The 18,806-nt window shown below is 50.0% G+C and overlaps 2 protein-coding genes across 2 annotated transcripts; one reads left to right on the top strand and one right to left on the bottom strand.

Annotated features, from left to right (window-relative positions):
• Nucleotides 1-236: 236 nt before the first annotated feature.
• SLC2A10 (solute carrier family 2 member 10) lies at nucleotides 237-6,718 on the bottom strand. Its single transcript, XM_061375358.1, has 5 exons — nucleotides 6,512-6,718; nucleotides 3,038-4,411; nucleotides 1,973-2,095; nucleotides 1,290-1,425; nucleotides 237-640 (listed from the first exon to the last, which is right to left on the bottom strand). The coding sequence occupies exons 1-5, from the start codon at nucleotides 6,513-6,515 to the stop codon at nucleotides 544-546; spliced, it is 1,734 nt and encodes a 577-aa protein (XP_061231342.1). The 5' UTR covers nucleotides 6,516-6,718; the 3' UTR covers nucleotides 237-543.
• Nucleotides 6,719-12,273: 5,555 nt separating this feature from the next.
• Nucleotides 12,274-13,678, top strand: TP53RK (TP53 regulating kinase). The gene is made up of 2 exons (XM_061375365.1): nucleotides 12,274-12,619; nucleotides 13,068-13,678. The coding sequence occupies exons 1-2, from the start codon at nucleotides 12,289-12,291 to the stop codon at nucleotides 13,544-13,546; spliced, it is 810 nt and encodes a 269-aa protein (XP_061231349.1). The 5' UTR covers nucleotides 12,274-12,288; the 3' UTR covers nucleotides 13,547-13,678.
• Nucleotides 13,679-18,806: the final 5,128 nt, after the last annotated feature.

The following is an 18,806-nucleotide window of genomic DNA, read 5'->3' on the forward strand; positions in this document are numbered from 1 at the left end:
TGGATCTTGACCCTTTTGGAAGTGGTGAAGCAGCACTCATTCTGTCTCTGCTAAAACAGAGCAATTATCCGTGTTAGCTCCCAGCTCAGACTCCAGGCTCCTACATAGAAGTTACAGAGGGTAACAGTATTAATGTATGCTGCTGTTTGACGCATTCCTCCTGCAGTGCTGTGCTCTCTGTAAAGCATCAAGTATTCCAAAGAACTGGAAAATAATGCACCTTGCTCACAAATGAACTGCGCAGATGAAAGCATTGCCAGCAAAAGTTGTGCTTTAATCCGTGTACAAAACCATTAATCCCTTAAATGATAGGTGATAAAAAACCCTCAAACCCATGAAAAATACATCAAGTGAAAGATGTGTTCCCTGCCTGGAACCAACAATTCTTTAAGGGCCCAAAGGACAGCTATTGGCATGTCCCAATACCCAAGGCACTGCGGGGAGAACCCTCTTTGAGCAGGGGTTACCAGTTAAAGGCCATGGAAGAGAACTGTCCCTATGGTGTAGCTGCTCCTCTCCTCAGGGCGATGCTGTGGGCACATTTCATGTGCTGCTGCCGTGCTCCACTCTCTGGTACTGCGCGTGTGTGCAGCTCGCTCCTCTTCCACGCTTCTGCTTCAATACATTTCCTTCCCACACCCTGCTGGGAATGGCAAAGGTCAGCAGCAGCTCATGAGGAGCCAGGAGCTAGGCAAGGGTCTGCAGCATCACCTCCTCCTCCATGTGGCTGTGCTCTCTCCCCTTGGCATCACAGCCGTGTGGCTGCACAGCCTCCTTCTGCTCCAGCATTCCTGCCCTGCCACCTCCTTCACAACCAGAGTTGCACAAACACCTCCTGCCCCATTACAGGCTTGGCATGGAAATTACTGGGTGAGAACCTGTGTTACAGCAGGAGACGTCTCTGCCCCAAGAGGAGAAGGATCAGTCCAGGATTACTCTATGGTGAAAATACAGGACTACTGTCCCATGCTGTCCTGAGCTGCCTGTCCCGTGCTCTGGTCCTGTTCTCTTTCCCTCAGCCACAAGCCCTGGTTTTAGCCCTTTTCCTCCCGAGTGTCACCAGTGCCCTCCAGCAGCACGGCTGCAAGGCTCAGGACAGTGACCTGCTGATGAACTGCACTGCAGCTCTTACACCCCATCCCATCACCCTGCCACAAACCGGATTGCTTCTTGGCAGCACTGACCGGACTCTGCAACAGCCCTGAGCTGCCCAGTGCCGCAGAGCTCAGGGACTGCTGGTGGGAAGCTCCCGAAGCCAGCCGCTCACACTGGTACAACAGCACACGTACCGTTTCTTGGAGAACTGCTGCTCTATCTCCTCTAAGGACTGTCCTTTCGTCTCCGGAACAAAGAGGTAAATGAATATAACAGCCATCACTCCCATCACTCCGTAGAGAAGAAACATCCACGAGAAACCAATGGCATCTGCAGAGAGATTCAAGTGCGTGAAGGGTCCACTGGAGGTAGGTTACATCATGAGGCATGAAGGAAGCTGGCTGCTTACTGTGAGAGGCATCTTATTTTGAGAAGCGCTCAGCAGGGCAGGGAAGCTCCTCATGTGCAAAGTCTGAACTGGGAATCGGAGAGGGAGAAGGTGCCAGGCTTTGCCAGCAGCACACACGAGGAAAGGCGAAGGCAGCCAAGCTCCAGGGACGAGCAATGTGCCTCAATTGAGAGATCTGCCAGAAAGCAATGTTGTAGGGCTGCTGGTATGGAAGCTGAAAAATCCACCTTCCTGATACTGCAGTACTGCAGTGCAGCCCAGTGGGCGATGGATGATTCTTATGGAGGCAGTGACAGAGGTGCTCAGACCAGTGCTGCTGGTGTCTGATTTATCTGCACTCAGAGGCATCAGGGTCACACCTATTCAAGTTCCCAGGGTTCAAAATGCCACTTAATGTCCAAACAGCTTGTGACAGCCACCTTCCCTAACCCACTGTGGGAGATGGAGGGATGCAGAATGGCCACTTACCAACAAGGTCCAGGAAGGAGAGGCTGATCAGTAAATTAGCAGCCCAGTTAAAGCTGTTACAGAAGGCAAAGGCTCTTCCTCTTATCCCAGCAGGGTAGATCTCACTGAGGACCAGCCAGGTCACTGCATGGATTAGAGAGATCAGGAACACAAGTGCAGGGTTGAGCAATTTATCTGGGAAATGGGCAAGGGAGATTTCAGCAGGGGTTTTAAACTGGGCTTCACCCAGCACCTGCTGCTGGTGGTGTCAAACATTCATCAGCCTCAGTGTCGGGTCACTGCAGAACACTTCAAACTCCCATGTTTAGAACTCCATAGAATGAAATACCAATGAATGGGTCCATGGAGCAAAGAAGGAAGCAGGGGAGTTGATCATCCCATTCAAGGGAGATGGAAAACATACAGCATACCTGCTGTCAGGACATGCTCTTTGTAGTGAAAAATGAAATGAGAAAGGGTTAGGGTTAGGGAGATGATGACTGTGTTTGGGCTAAAGTCAGAGCTAAAGCAATACATGTCTTAGTCTCTCCTGTCCCAGAGTTATTTTGATAGAAATAATTGACAAGGTCACTTGAAACTTGCTCACTTCTGTTTTTTCTTGTTAGATGCTGTTTCTCCCATCAAAGAGCATTTAAAGCAGTAAAAGGCAGAAAACAGCAGAGCTTACATGGAAGTGAGAGCTAATCCCTGTTCTCATCTGATGAATAATGATTTTAGAAAAAGACCAACTGATAACAGAGAAACTTCCAAAGAGGTCCCACTTCCAGTTCTGCACTGACTTTATCATAAAGCTGAAACCCCTCAGTCCTGAGCCCTTTATTTCCCTCCTCACCAGGGTGCCAGGGAGAATGGAAGAGTTATTCTAGTGCTGTACCAGCCCCGTAGCTGAAGAGATGCAACATTAGAAAATGATTCTGTGGGCAGAAGGGGATATATTTCCAGTTCCCATACACTGAGCTGCTTCGTAAAGCAGACACATAATGAGTGTTTCAAGCAGACTGTAAGCATCAGCCCTAGTTTTATTCTCTGAGTCAGTGCAAGGGTAGATATAAACACCATACTTACTTGGTCCAAATCCAATTGAGAAGGCGCTCACAAAAGCCATCATGCTCAGCAGCGTAATCCAATTTAAGACCATATGTTCTGCCCAGGGAGCACCACCAAACGGAGGGCCTGTGCTTACCACTGTCTCTCTTTTGGACTGACCTATAAAGCCCCTTTTCTGAGTGAGGGAAGAATCAGGAACAACCTCTCTGCTTTGAGTACTCGTAAACAGTTTTGTAAGGCTCCTTGTGGCAGCGAAACCAGGGTCTGCCTGACTTCTGACAGCATCTAATGCTGGTGGGATGGGTGATACAGCAGACTGGGAGGATAGAGGTGTTAGGGGGTGCTGGGTGAGGCTGTGGGACCCATTGGGGTCTGCGGCTGCTTTGCAGTCCCTGGCCATGGCCAGTGGAGCAACACGGCTGGTGAGGCTGATGGTGGTGACAGAGATGGCCATCACCACGCAGCCAGCCATGAGCAGCACTCTCCTGCCAGCCTTGTCTGCAAAGGCCATCGCAACGAGTGTGGCCACCACCTTTATTGCCCCCAGCCCAACAGAAGCCAGGATTGCTGAGGAGTTGCTCTGGAATCCCACCGAGTGGAAGATTTTGGAGGCATAGCCCAGCACATTGGGTTGCCCAGTGAACTGCTGGAAGAGCACCAGTCCTAGGCCCACCAAAGTCCGCCTTCTCATGTTGTCTCTGGTTCTGAAAAGGTCAAGAAATGAGTAATCCTTCTTGTAGGGCTCACGTTTTCCTGCTGCTTTGTCCTCGATGTCCTGCAATTGGATGAGGCCCTTCTGGCAGTCTGAGTCCCATGAGCTTAATTTAACAGGGTTCACTGGGAGAAAGAGGATGCTTAGGAACTGCATGGCAGTTGGGGCAATGGCCAATCCAAACATGTACCTCCATCCCTCATCCACATCCGCAAAGATGTAATTCAGTGCATAGGACAATAGGATGCCTACGGTGATGCCTGCTTCATAGAGAGACACCAGGAGCCCTCGCTGATGAGCAGCCACCATTTCTGAGACGTAGATGCAGCAGGCCATGGATGAGACAGAGATGGCAAAGCCCACGGTCATGCGCCCAATGACCAGACCAAGAAATGACCTTGACAGTGTAAGAACAAGGCTGCCAACCAACAGGACCAAGTTGCTGACCAGGATTGCTCTCCTCCTTCCATAGCGGTCAATGAAGATCCCCCCAACCAGAGAGGCGAGGAGAGCTCCGATAAGAAGGGCACTCACAAGAACTTCTTGCTTGAAGCAGCTGAGGTGAAAGTCTATCTGCAACTGCAGCAGTGCACCGGAGATAATGCCCAGCTCGTATCCAAATATCAGCCCACCCAGGAGAGAGACTGTTGCAGACAAGAGGAGGACCAGCAGTCCACGACCTGGAAAACAAGCAAGCGATGCTACCTTGAGTTTTCTGGTGCTAGCAGGAACGCTATCAGCAGGCACAGGGTGGAAAAAGCTCTCCCAGGACACCCAAAGTTTTCCATCTACAAAGCCATGATGGTGAATTTCCCCACAGGTCACTAAGTCATGTGTAGAGAGGCACTTGCAGATGGTCACATAACTCATCAGGCCTGCACACACTTCCACTAGCTGCAGGGGCACTTATCTGAAATGCAGACCTATGAAAACAGGACTTTGTTAACAATGTTAAGACTTGTATTTAAGTGGGGGACAGTAATTTGTAGTGCCTGGAGTTGTCCAGGGGGCTCCTCTGTGGTCTCCCCTCATTCTAATTACAAAACCCATTCTGGGCAGAAAAGGCAGCTTCTGCTTTCTGATTCCAAGTTATTCTGCGCTATCACATTTCAGTGCATGTGGCACCACCAGCTCCCACTGCAGGCTCTGCGTTCTCACCCCCTACCTTGCTGTTAAAAACACGGCTCGCAGGAGTTTATTTCTCCTGGTTAATCTTGCACTCTCAGCATGACTCTGTGGGGGTGGCTCGGATTTCTTCATCTCGCCTTTTGCAGCACAACAGTGTCTGGGATGCCTGAGCCAGGCACAGCCTCCTCAGGCTGGTCCAGGACTACAGGGCAAACCTCATCATGAGCTGAAAAGCTCTGTTGCTTGCCCCAAACACAGTGATTCTTTGACTGTGACCTTCCCATATAACTGAGCATGCAAGTCTGGTATTTAAGTTCAGCTAAAATAAGAAAAAGAAACAACAGCAAAAGCAAGCCAAACCCAAACCATCCCACACCAAATAACCCGAGAAAACCATGGTGCTTGCTACAGATACTTGTCAGCCTGGGGAAGAGGAAGAAAGGGTGACCATGTGTGACCCATCAGTCATACTATGGCATGGGGGACTGCACGTGGTGTGAGAGCCAGTGCTGATGTAGGGACCTCTGGGACCACCTGTGACAGGGACACTGTTACAGTTTTGAAGGCACAGGCAAAGTGCATTAGCTTTGAAGTTTGTGCTGGTTCCCAGCATGTAATGTTATCTGTATTCTCACATTCTGGCTTTGTTTAATTAGTTAAATACTCAACTGCTTTACTATACTGCATGTGGAAAAAGATGTGGACACAACTACCAGATCATGGAAAACTCCTCATGCTGCCTAAGGGCTTTTTTCCCCTCACAAGCTGTGTTTCATAGGAGGTGTCTCTATTTGGCCTTTAATTGGAGATTGTTCTAAAGGTTATTTCTCAGTGATGGCTGTATTTGTATTTATTCTGTGACCCTCTGTTCTGTGTTACAGCATCCCAGCTACACACCAGTCCCTCCACCACACTGTGTGACCTGCATTGCTTTTATCACCTTGTACACATGTTTTATAGATAATGAAAAAAATATTTGCTCACTGAGAACAAAAGGCTTTGCTTAACGTGGGCATGCCATTAGTTTCAAGCCACAAACTCAATCAGATGCACAGAGCCACACTGATTCTACTGCGTTTTGCTGCAGTTCTTGTTAACTTAATGAGCAGTAATACAGCTTGGATGAAAAGCCAGTTTTGTAGATAGTCTGTTCTGATGTAGTTGGGGAACTTGGGGACTCTTCAGGTCACCAGATGAGGACAGTTCAGTGGGTCTCGCACTGAGTTGTGCCGATGTTAAACCGGCCGGAGGGCAGTGATGCAGGACTGGGCAGTGTCCGAGCTGCTGACCCTGCCTTTTGCACAGCTTCAGTCCCTCTCTGCACACACCCCAAGGCCGCTGCCTGCGGCAAAACTCCCCGCTCAAGGCTCCCTGCGCGCTCCCGCCGGCTGCCCCCGCTCCGCTCCCGGGATGGCTGCGCCGCGGGAAATCACTGCACGTTTCTGTTTGTGCTGCCGGGAGCGCAAAACCAAAACCGGGAGCGCTGGGGGGGAGGGGGGGCGCAGTTCCAGCCTTCAGGAAAAGTTGGGAACTTCGGCGGGTGGAACTTTTCCCCGGGGCAGGACGCGCCCTCTCCCCGCCCGGCGGCCCTGTCCCGGGGACGGGGGTCCCGCTGCTCCCTCCCGACCCCGTCCCGTCCCCGCGGCACTCACCCATGGCGCGGCGGGCGCGGAGCGGAGCGGAGCGGGGCGGAGCGCAGCGGTCGGGGTCCGGCGGCCGGAGCGGGGCCGCGCAGCGCCACGTCGCTGCCGCGCAGCCTCCTGGCCGGGCAGCCTGGGGCTTGTAGTCACCCTGCCCGCCCCCCGGCGGGGTGTGCGCGGCCCCGGAGAGCCGGAGCGCGGTGAGTGAGCCCGGCGGAACACGGGGCTGCTCCGTGCGGCTCCGGTTTGCCGGCGCAGGGGCCCAGGGTCGTGTGAGCGGGGGATAACTGCGAACTGGGATAGAAAGGAGGATGTGGGTGCTGGAGGATTTGGCTCCGGGTGCTGGAATGAGAGCTCTGACCCCAGGCTACCGCACCTGAGCCAAGAACAGGGATCTCCTCGCTGACCGAAGACCTCCTCTACTGCAGAGGTTCACCCTTCTGAAGTCTCTAGAAAGCTCACAAGAGATTGACACTTTACGATAGTTCTTAGGTAGCTCGGCTGGAAAGCCAAAGAAAGCCTGATAGGAAATGAGCAACCAATTTCAAAGCTAAAAAGAGAGCAGTATGACTGAGTCTGCACTCTCAACTTTCTCCACGGTCCCTCCAGCTTATCTTCTTCCCTTTGAACCGTGCTCCATTAGGGGAAGCTTTTCAGCATTCAACTTCCATTGCAATTAACATTCTGCTGAGTGGAACAGAAAAATTTCAGCTGCATAAAAGACACTGGGACATGCACTTGGATACAAAGTTTTTTTCTGAGGCTGAGCCTAAACTTATAAATCCCAAAGTCCAGTTTGGAAAACACAGATTTTGCAGAACTAGAGAGGCCTAGAAGTGCTTTCAAAACTCTTTAACACAATGCAAACATTCTCCCTGGGTTGTCTTCGTGCAAATTGCAGTTGTATGCATGGCGTTCAGATTGCTCTTAGTTGGTTTGGGGATCAGCACAGGGAAGATGTGCTGTACCAGGCTTGGGGTGGGCGTGCACCCAGAGCCATGCAACAGGGACTGCCAAGGAGAAGACAGGCTGAGAGAGCTGGGGTTGTTCAGCCTGGAGAAGAGAAAGCTCCAGGAGAAGTTAGAGCAGGTTCCAGTGCTTAAAGGGAATGACAAGAAACCTGGAGAGGGACTTTTTATAAAGGCAGGGACAGGACAAGAGGGAATGGGTTTAAACTGACAGAGGGGAGACTGAGATGAGCTCTTAGGCAGAAGCTCACCCCTGTGAGGGTGCTGAGGCGCTGGCACAGGGTGCCCAAGAGAAGCTGTGGCTGCCCCATCCCTGGCAGTGCTCAAGGCCAGGTTGGATGGGGCTTGGAGCAACCTGCTATAGTGGAAGGTGTCCCTGCCTGTGGCAGGGGTAGGAACTGGATGAGCTTTAAGATCCTATGATTCTAATCACACAGTTATAACAACACAAGCTCTAGCCCAACGCTCTGTAGAGCCTGCGCTGGTAAAACTTTTTGCTACACTACAAGTTGAGTTGTGGAAATCTCTGCAGACCAGTGATGCCAACTCTTTTTACTCTTGACTCATATTTTTGGGATGCTTGAGATGGGCAACACCAGATCATGCGTATCCTTTCGGCTTTAGTCTGTTGGATATCTGGTCGGCAACACAAGCAGCAGTTGATCAAAGGATTTGGTTTTGCTCCCTCTCAAATTCATAGTGAATATAGAAGGTGTGTTGAATCATCTACCTGGTTTATAGATTAAATAAATGCTTCCCATTCATACACTCTAATTTCAATGGAAATAATGTGTGTAAAAATACCTCTTCTAAAACCTTTTATCTGATGCAAGAGACAGCTGCACAGGGATCACACACTGGGGGAAGAACGGCTTCAAACATGAACACCAGTCCCCAGAAACCAATGGTGTTAATGGAAAAAGCTTTTCAATAGGATTTGCAATTCAGATGAAAGTAATTTAAATAGCTCTTAAATCACAACCAGCTCTGGTGACACTTGGAGAAATGACTGCAATTTTCTCTCTTCCCAAGACCTTGCATGTGGGGCCAGTTCATGATGGGCAGCCGACTCTACAGCTTTGTGCCTGGGCTAATGTTCCACATTCTGGGAACATGAGGATGCTGAGGATGCAGTGTGGTCTTGCCTGTGATCTCTGCCCCCCACAGCTACTCCCCAGAGCTCAAGCCCAGGCATTTTGGGTGAGCTGTGTTGCAAACTGCAGGACGTGTCACCCATGCATGGTTTCCCATGGGACCTACAGTCCAAAGGAGCCACTGGGCAAACCCACCCTTGGCTATGCGATCTGCAATTCACCTGAATAATCCCTTCCTTCTCCAGTGCCACCCCAGCATTTTCTGCAGGCTTCCTGTTCTCTGGCAGGGCAATAAATATTATCAGCCCAGACAGCACGGAAGCAATGTCCTGGGGAGTATAGGTAGTGCTTTATGGTATGTTTACAAAAGGTAGTCAAAGAGATGACATCAGTGCGTACAGAAATACAACCGCTGTGCCAACACTGTGTGTGACTGGAGGCTATGGTCCTATCCCTATGGATGGGTTAAAATCACCGCAGGGGTAGCGAAGGGTGAGATTCAGTGCTTGGTTGTGTCTGGTTCACTGGTAAAATGACATTCATGTCAAAAAGGAGCTCTTTGTTCGAAGTAAAAGCATCAGTGAACTTCTTAGCACAAGGCATGTGAGTGAAGCTATAATAGATATTTGACTTCTTTATGTGGTAAAATATCTGGGGCATTATGTCTGGTCTAGTGTGAGGTTTCCATGCCCATGGCAGGGGTTGGAACTAGATGATCTTAAGGTCCTTTCCAACCCTAACTATTCTATGATTCTATAATAGGAGGTGTGTGTGTGAGAAAACTCTTCCTTTGTGGTTTCTACAGTACATATTTCTTACCACACCATTTGTAGTTATTGGGTGTTCTTGGCCTGTTGAAGTCAGTAGTTTTATCCCTAAGCTCTGCGTGAGAAGAGGTTGGATCCACCAGGACTGGCTCATGCTCTGTGTCTGCCAGCTTGTTTCTAGCCTTGCTCCCTCCTGCGATGCTTCCCTTCCCCTCTCAAGGCTGGGTGTCTCAGCAGTGTCATTGCCCCATCTGACCCTTATCTCACTCCTGGCTGCTGGACAGGCCGGTGTGAGGGCACGTTCCTGCTTCTCAGAGAACAACACATCCCCAGGACTGAGCCACAGGAACGTGCTTCCTGAGGAGCTTGGTGTTTGGAACGGCAGCCTGTGTCGGTAACACAACCCGGCTGTGATTACTGAAAGTGTTTTTCTCTGCCTCTGGGCTGGAGCAGGTAAAAGCGACTTAAAATCACGATTTAAAATATAAAAGCATAAGCAGAAAGAAATCCATCCTGGAAAAAGGAATACACCGGTTCAGCAGTGCCAGGCACCTGCATTTACTGAATGCTCATTTACAGACCAGTGAGCTGTCTCTTTAGGATGCCAGGCTGTGCGTGTTTCCTTCTATATGTTATCCCAGTCTGGAGAGGGGGTCTCTGGCTGCTCAGTACTGGTGGTTGCCCAGGGAGTCCTGCACATTTTAGGGATGCCTCCAGCATGGCCTGCACAACCCAGGGTGCTGCCCTGCATCCCTGCACCCTTCTGTTTGGCATCCGGTCCTTGGCTGTAGCATCCTCTTGCTGGCCAAGATCTGTAATTCTGAGCTGTGAATTCACATGCAGGAGGGTTTATCCCTGTGCCCACACTCTGCAGGCTGAGAACACAACCTCAGAGCCAACAAGTGCCTTAGCTGGGTGCAAGGAGCCACCTGAGCCCTGATGCAGCCCAAATTCAACCCTTTTCCAGTGTGTCCAGCTCTGAGGATGGCAGCCTCCATTCCTAAATAAGGTGCGGGGTAAGGGGGGAACTGCAGCCTGCCTGATGCTGAAGGATCAGCAGGACAGAATGGAGGAACCCATGGGATCTGCCTTGGTTTCCATTAGCTTGGTTTGCTGTGCTGCAGTTTTTTACTCATGTTGCTTGTAAAAGGAGAGTTTCTGAATGCTCCTCAGCATGAGAACAAAGCTACATAACTAAACAGTTCAGCAGAGTCTGTGGCTAACGTGCAGTTCTCTGGAGTGATCAATATTCCAATAAAAATACCGGGGGATACCATAAATATTGTAAGTGGCTCTAGATGGTTTCCAAGGGCTATGGCAGTTGTTTCTTGCATTCAGAGAGAAGAGAATGAGTAAAATCACAGTGAAGATCAACTTAAAATAAATAAAATAATAGGAAAAATAAAGCAAAAATATTTTCTTTCCTATTTTGAAAGCTCTGGGGGTGTTTTTGGCCAGCATGAAAGAAGACCATCTTATTTACCAGAACAGCAGAGTGAGGGCATCTGTGTGCACTTGCCCACAGGCTATATATGTATGTCTGGGGGGTGTTTTGCCCTGGTGCTTCGGCAAAATCTGCTCACAACACAAGGAAAACTTTGTTTATCTGACTGTTTGTGGCATTTGCAAATTCCAGACACAATGCCCAGGAATCTCTTTCCTTGGCCAAGCTACAGTTGTTTTCCCTGCCATAGGTGGGCAGAACTGCGGGATGGATTACCTGTATCATTGAAAACTTGGGAAGGTTGTTTAAAAGTTGTAACTGAGGCAAAATAAATATTTGCCAGGCGTGATCCCACCATGCAATGACAAGTAAGCTGTATGGAATGTCTTAATAAAATAGAAACGTTCTGAAAAGGAAACAAATGTTGTGGATGAGAAAACAGGGACAAAATGGACTTGCGGCACCTCCAAAGCCAACAATTGAAAACACATTTACGTGGACTGGGCTAAAGTCTCTTGTATCATCTGAGGGTTATAAATTGCAGTACATGCAGATTGCCCAGTAGAGTAGTGGGGTTTAAGGGAGCCATAAAAAGTCCAAATTGTGGTCCCGATATGATGAGATAATGTCCATCTTTTACTAACATGGAGATGTGGCACTTGGATGCTTAAGGAAGGGGGAGTCACCCGACTCACTGCAAGTGACCTATGCCATTACCTGGGACAGAAGCTTTGGTGCTGCCCAGTGCAGGAACCCAAGGTGACACCATGCCCTGCTGCAGGCTTGTGATCTCTTGTAGCCTATGGGAAACCTTCTCCCCAGCCATGAACTGCGCAGTTCTAGGGGATCTGCACAGCCTCCAGTAAAGGCTTTTGGTACATGAAGCACCAGGAGCCAGTGATGGAGCCCTGGTGGTGATGTTGGAACCTGATGATCTTAAGCCCTTTCCAACCCTAACTATTCTATGATTCTATGATTCTATGTTCTGGTGGTGGGGATGAGCTGCTGATGATGCCCCAGTGGTGGTTTCCATGGTGATGCCATGATGATGTCCTGGTGGTGATGTGTGGGGGTGACACCCTGACAGGTGGCTCTGAGGTGGTGCTGTGAGCACCTCAGGGAGACCACAACACCCCAGTTGCCACCTTGGGAAGATGCACACCCAGCAGCTCTCTTACAGGCCCTAGGACAGGTCTCCCTCTTGCACTGGCAGAAACACAAACCCCAGTGGGGGAAGGCTCAGGCACAAATCCACCTTCCTGTAGCTACTCCCTAGCCCCCACCACGGCAGAGGGCAGCAGGACTTATAGGGGAAGCACAAAGAGGGGTTCTGTAAGAGGCAACACTGAGGACAAGAAGCACGAGGAGCTGTGCTCGCAAGGACCGCTATATCGGGGCGCCGGCAGCCGTACAGGCTGTGGCGGGTGGAGCTTGCGCAGTTCGTCTCTTTCCGGCAAGGGCTGCCGAAGATTGCCGAAGCGCGGCGTGCATGCGCCCTGCGCGAAGGGGCCTTGTCATGGCGGCTGTCTCGGAGGGGGCTGACGGTGTGCGCTCTGCCGAGGCCGCGGACTCCGCGATGGATGAGACCGGGAACGCGAACGCTAACGGGGCCGGGGCTGCGGCCGCTGCAGTGGGCGAGCCTGAGGCCGAGGCGCCGCCGCTGCCGGGGCTGCAGTTGGTGCACCAGGGCGCCGAGGCGCGCGTTTACCGGGGGCTCTTCCTCGGGCGGGCGGCGGTGGCCAAGCTCCGCATCCCGAAGCGGTACCGGCACCCGGCGCTGGAGGAGCGGCTGAGCCGGCGGCGCATGGCGCAGGAGGCACGGTCGCTGCTGCGGTGCCGGCGGGCAGGTGGGCCCTGGGGCGGCGGGGCCGGGCCGGGCCGGGCCGGGGCGGTGTGAGGCGTGCAGCGAGGCTGCCGTGGTAGGACGGGGATTGCTGGTCCTCACGGCACTGGTCGGCCCTCAGAGCAAATAACACTTGATGGCCTTCCTGCTTCATCCTTAAGGATGCAGGGGGCTCATTCGCATCCTGCTCTGCTTTTTCAGAGTGCCCCCCTAAAACACAGCTTGTTCTCAGCCAGAAAGCCCCTGTGTGTGGTGTGCCAGGGAGGCCCACCCCAAGAGGTGCTGATCCTGTTGCCAACTCGAGCTGCCAACCAGCTTTAAGGCTGTTGATAACTAAAAGTGTTCTCAAGACTTCAGGGCATTTCAGCTTAAGTGTGTTGGTTGTGTTTTGTTGTTAAAGTTGGAAAATCCTGTAAATTAACTGCTAGCATTTCATTTGTTCTTTTAAATAGGGATTTCGGCTCCAGTGGTCTACTTTGTGGATTATGTCACCAACTGCATATATCTTGAAGATATTGTAGGCTCGATTACTGTTCAAGATCATATTAATTCTGTACAGCGGAGTGAGAATGATACCAGCAGCCTGCTTACCTTAGCAGAGAAGATGGGTGAGGTGTTAGCGAGAATGCACGATGAAGATCTTATACATGGGGATCTTACAACTTCCAATATACTCCTGCGGCCACCCGTGGAGAAGCTGGACTTGGTGCTGATAGACTTTGGACTCAGTTTTATTTCAGGACTGCCAGAAGATAAAGGAGTTGATTTGTACGTGCTGGAAAAAGCCTTTCTTAGCACACATCCAGATACTGAAACCTTATTTCAAGCTCTACTAAAGAGCTATGCAGCTGCATCAAAAAAATCTGGCCCTGTGATCAAGAAGCTGGATGAAGTACGACTAAGGGGAAGGAAGAGATCCATGGTTGGATAGAAGAGTGGGTGTAGGGATGGAGAAGTGTTACTACTTAGGTTCTGCAGATATGGTTATTTATATTTCCAGCTGGTTTTATTTCAGAGATCACTATTTTGATAACTGTGTCTTTAAATAAACACATTTGAGTGTGTTTATGTGTTATAAAGTAACCAAAGTAGTTGTGAGATGAGAGCACAGACAAGAGGGAAACAATTAAAGGCTGCTTCCTTCCTATATGGTCAGTGTTCTAAAAAGTAGTTTATAGTCATTCCTTTTCTCCGTGTGGTTAGAAATGGTCTTTCCCATCCTGTGGACTCTGGAGCTGTGGGAGGTGAGAAGGACCTGGGGATACCAAAGCACCTCCAAAAGGTAGCTGAGAAAAACAAATGTGCCATTTTTCCCAGAAAACATTACAACAAAATGTTTAAATCCATCATAAATGGCTCTACACATCCTGAAAAATTTGAGGAGGAGGGTACTCCATTACACAGGCAGTGCTGGAATACAGCGCAAAGCACAAGACAGGTTCGTTTTCTTCCATTTGTAATTTTTGGCTTTTTTTAACTTTCAGTCATCTCAATTTCCTTCAGCAAATATAAAAGTTGTTAATTAAGAACAGTTTTACGCTAAGAAATTTTCACTTTAAGCAAGAAGTCTGTTGTAAATGTCTATTTTTTTAGCTCCGTAAGAGGACTGCTCTGACTGCAATAGCCTGCCTAGGTAAGCAGTTCCAGAGGTGTGCAGTGACACTGGCTTTTGGTAACATTTTCTCTATATTACTCCATTTTCTGGATTTCTTTATGTAACACTGTGAATGTAAGATGCCCCAGAGGAAAAACTGAAAAATCCTAAGTTAGAAGTTGATCACTCCTCTGCATTACAAGCAGACTGGGTTGTGAGTTGTGTGTTGGCTGCGTGCGTGAGCTCTGTCTTTACTTGAGCTCATGGTTTGCAAGAAACAGTGAACTCCATGTGGGAGAAAACACTTGTGCAAAAGTGGGTTCAAGGCCTGCAGGAACCTCCTGCACCACAGCGTTCCTCTCCTCTCCGCAGCCACGGACGGGCCCCTTCCAGACTGCTCCATTCACCCGGATGGGAAAAGCTGTGAGAAGCAGGAGGGGACGGGGCAAGCGGGAGCCGTGTGCGGGGTTCTGGGTGCTGCGGGCGGAAGAGGAGCAAGGCCCCAGCCTGGGCAGCGCCGCGGGGCGGGCGGTGCCGAGAACCACGGGGCGCTGCGGCGGCACGGAGCTCGCTTTGTGCAGTGGCGCCGCTGCAGAGCGGTTGGCTCGCAGAGCGGAGGTCCCCGGTTCGCGGCCGCGCAAGTGTCCTAGCGCGCCGAGCTGCCCGTGCCTGGCGTGCATTCACCTCTTGCCAGAGAAGCCGCCTGAGCGAGTGCCCGGCCCCGACGTGGGGCCCCGGGTTCCACCGCCCAGCCACACCTTTGGCTGAGGCGCCCGAGCACCCCTGCCCGCTGCTCAGGGGTGTGTTTGGTTTTAATGCTTAGGTGTTCTGGAGATGCTCACCCTGTAGGGACCATGCCAGAGCCCAGGCTAGGGGAAAGAGGAAGGAGCAGTGGGTCTTTAGGAGCCGCTGCACGCGTTTCTGCCTGCTTGAAGAACAAATGCAATGGCCTGAGCAGCACATGGTCACTTAAAACAGTGCTCCCCGGGTGGCCTGTGGGCTGCTGGCACGGTTGGACCAGGTGGATATGGGCTAATGAGTCCCCTGACGAGGCCTGATCCGAGCCCTGAATCCCGGATGCACTGAGGGGAGGCAGCACGCCTGACCTCCCTTGCCTGCCATCCCCCATCTGTACAAACACCGCTTTCCCTGTCCCCCGGTGATGCCAGGATTGAGTTATGTTTGTAAAGCCCTTTGAAGAAGTCTGTTTCTAACTATCTTTATGTTTATTAAAATGCAGCTCTCCCTGTGGGACAGCCGAGTAGAAACAAAGCTGGTCAACTGTGAGTCTTTATGGCTGGTGAGGCTCTCTAAGGTGAAGCCCTGCTGCGCAGCTGGGGCTGGCAGCCTGCAGCGAGGGCAGCCCTCGGGGTACTGCTGCATGGGACCAGCCTTCTAGCAGGGGCTCCTGAACTGCCCTCTCCTAAATCTGCTCTGTGATGGAGCTTCAAAACAAAGCACGACATTTCTGGGAATGAAAAGCAAAATGTTTTGCTTTTCGCTGCATGATAAAGCTCCTCCTCGTTATATAAGTGTTGTTTTTTGCACATATGTGTTGAAAGCTTGTTGATGTTTCCTCTGGACGTGCCTGATGTGGCTGTGTGGATTGCTGTAGTGAATGCTGAGCTGTTGCTGTTTGAGAGTGGAAAAATCACAGCAGGTGCATGTCCAGCAAAGAGGACACTGTGGATCTGCACAGTATCCACTCCACGTATTGCAGCCTCAGCTCTATTGCTGGTTGTGCCTGTGGCAGCAGCTCCTTGGATGGAAACTGCTGATTTGTGTTCAAACTTAAACAGGGGATATTTAGGTTGGATATAAGGCAGAAGCTCTTCCCTGTGAGGGTGCTGAGGCACTGACCCAGGGTGCCCAGAGGAGCTGTGGCTGCCCCATCTCTGGCAGTGTTCAAGGCCAGGTTGGACACAGGGGCTTGGAGCAAGCTGCTCCAGTGGAAGGTGTCCCTGCCCGTGGCAGGGGTTGGAGCTGGGTGAGCTTTAGGTTCCCTTCTAACCCAAAACATTCTGGGATTCTATGATTCCCTGGCTGGTTTGCAAGGCAAGAAGAGTTTCCAGTCTTGGTTTGGCTGAGCATAGCTTGACTTGCTGCTCTGTTACCTTTTAGTGCATCTGTATGGTGATAAGCAACACTGAATTGTTGTTATTATTATTATTGCTATAATTTGCCATTACATTATTCTGTCAGAGTTTGGTCTGACTTTGTGAAAAGTCCTTGAAACTGGCAAGTCCAGTTTAGCTCTTTTGAGTTTAAAAACAAAACAATGAGGTAAAACAAAACCTACTCTTTTGAAATCGAAACAATAATCTTTGGAAAGAAGTAATTGATATTTTAGGCTAGAAAACTCAAACTTTTAACTCAGAGTGATTGTCTTTCTTGTTTTGCAATTCCACAGTGGGCCAAAGCAGCCCAGGGGTCAGCCCCACCCTCTTCAGCGTTCAGGTCTGGATACACAGCTCAGTGTGACACCATGAGAAGCAGTGATGTCCTGCCCCAGCTTACACGGAGGGTCTGTTCTCACCAGCCCCAAAGCTGTGTTGGCCTTCATCAAACCCTCTGGCCTCCCTCCCAGGAGGCACCCAGAGGCAGTGGAGATGTGCAGGGTGCTGGCTTATGTTGCACCCAACCACTGGGTGTCTCCCTGTCACCATCGCTAGCAGCCAAAAGCTTTATTTATATTTATTTATATATTTTATATATATATGTATTTATAATTAGGGAAACTGTTCTTTCAATAGTAAATATTTGTAACTGTGCTAAATGGACAGTTGATCACTCTGTGTCTTTATACTGCTGCAATATTCCCCCTTCTAAGCATGAACAGTTGTCTCAGGGGACCAACTCTAGGCCCTCCAGGAACAGCTTCATTTCCAAGCACTTCCCAGCCCCTGACCCATCTTGTTCCACATCTGGGTATCACTCAAAGTGTCATGACCATAAGGAGTGTGCAAATAAGCTGTGGAAAAAGGAATAAAAGGAAAGGGGAAAAGACAAATGAAATGGAAATAGAGGCATTCCATTGGCAGAAGGTGCAGCATCAGGATTTCCAAGGGAATCACTGGTTGTTGGTGGAGTTGCCTTTTTTGCTAATGTTGGTGTCTGGCCATCAGCAGTGATTTCTCTTGTGGCAGTGGGGAGCCAGCTTGTGAGCTGGGGGTTACCAGCCTGACTCTAGTTTGTGGTAATAATGGCAAGTTCTGGTTTGCTCACTGATGCCATAAGTAAAGAACTGAAATTTCTGGAGATAGCTGTGAGTTGTGAGACCTTAGGAGCAGTAAGAGGAAAACAGATGTGAAAGAAAACACATACAAGTACAGCAAGAAATGGGAATGAAAATGCAGTTGCATCATCTGGGTATGCTGTTACCATGACTTTTGGACAGTGGCTGATCTGTGCCGGCAGTTGCTGTGTGTATATGTAAACACTGTGCATACAACCTATATGGTATAGCTTTTCCAAGTGAACTTTTCAGTCTAGGCCTTGATGTCTGCAGGAAATTGATATTTTCCAGTCTGCAAGATGCAAAACACTGATAACCTTTCGTAACCCCCCTCTCCCATCGGTGCTGATAGGAAACCGAGTTAGTGCAATAAAGGCATAAAAGCTCATTTGTAACCCAGAGTTCACTACAGAGTTCACTACACAGAGGTCACTACAGATAAATAAAGCCCCTCCCTGGCCCAAGCTCAAGCTGTGGTCCTCTTGGGCACTACGCAGCACCCCTTTCTTTTGGAACAACCTAAACTTTTCTGTAGTTAACAGAGAGGAATGGCCAGGAGTAGCATGAGGTCTGATCCCAGTGATGGCCATGGATTACAGGGAGGGTACAGCCAGGGCTGCTGCTGCAGGCACGGATAATGGGGGTGGTAGAGATTAAGTTTTCAGGGAAACAACTTAATTAAACATTAATTCTCATCTAAAGTCCTGTAAGGGCGAGTGAACGAGCATGTAGCCCCCACACAATGCACTTAGCTGGGAGCAGAGAGGGGCTGGGTGGGATCTGTCACAGCAGGGACGTGACTCACATCTCGGAGGGGGAAATGTGCTCCTGATCCCCTCACCTTCCGCACCATCAGAAGTTTGTATCTTTGTAAGAGAAAGAACAGACTGTGCTATTGATGGTTTATTATTCCTTTGAAGCTTTTTTTAACTTACAAGGTCGATTTTGAGAGAAAAAGCTTTGTAGAGCTCCTTTGGCCCAGCACGTGGCATGCACACTCCCAGTCTCTGGCTGGTGGCTATACTGGATAAAATAAACGTGGTTTAAGCAGTTGTATTGTTTTGATGGCCTGAGACTTGCTTTCAGGTCTTCATCCTGTGCCCATCCTTTCCATCACACACCGCTACCTGAGTAAGAAAGCAGTTTATGCTGTCATAGCCCTCTGTAGTGGCATTAAGGCAGCAGAGGAATCTCTCACTCATTTTTTTAATCATCATTAACATTTTGTTCATGTTGTTGAGCAGTTCAAGAAAGGGAAGATAAAAATCCCTGCAGCTTTCTCTCAGTCAGCTCTGTGCTTCCTTTTGGGCCCCAAGAGAAGGTGCTTTTGCCAGTGGGGCTGGGCAGCCCCGGTGCCAGAAG

Source organism: Neopsephotus bourkii, unplaced genomic scaffold (genome assembly GCF_033783945.1).
Source record: "Neopsephotus bourkii isolate Nb327-2 ecotype Australia unplaced genomic scaffold, CSIRO-AGI_Nbou_v1 NB_1663, whole genome shotgun sequence".
NCBI lineage: Eukaryota > Metazoa > Chordata > Aves > Psittaciformes > Psittacidae > Neopsephotus > Neopsephotus bourkii.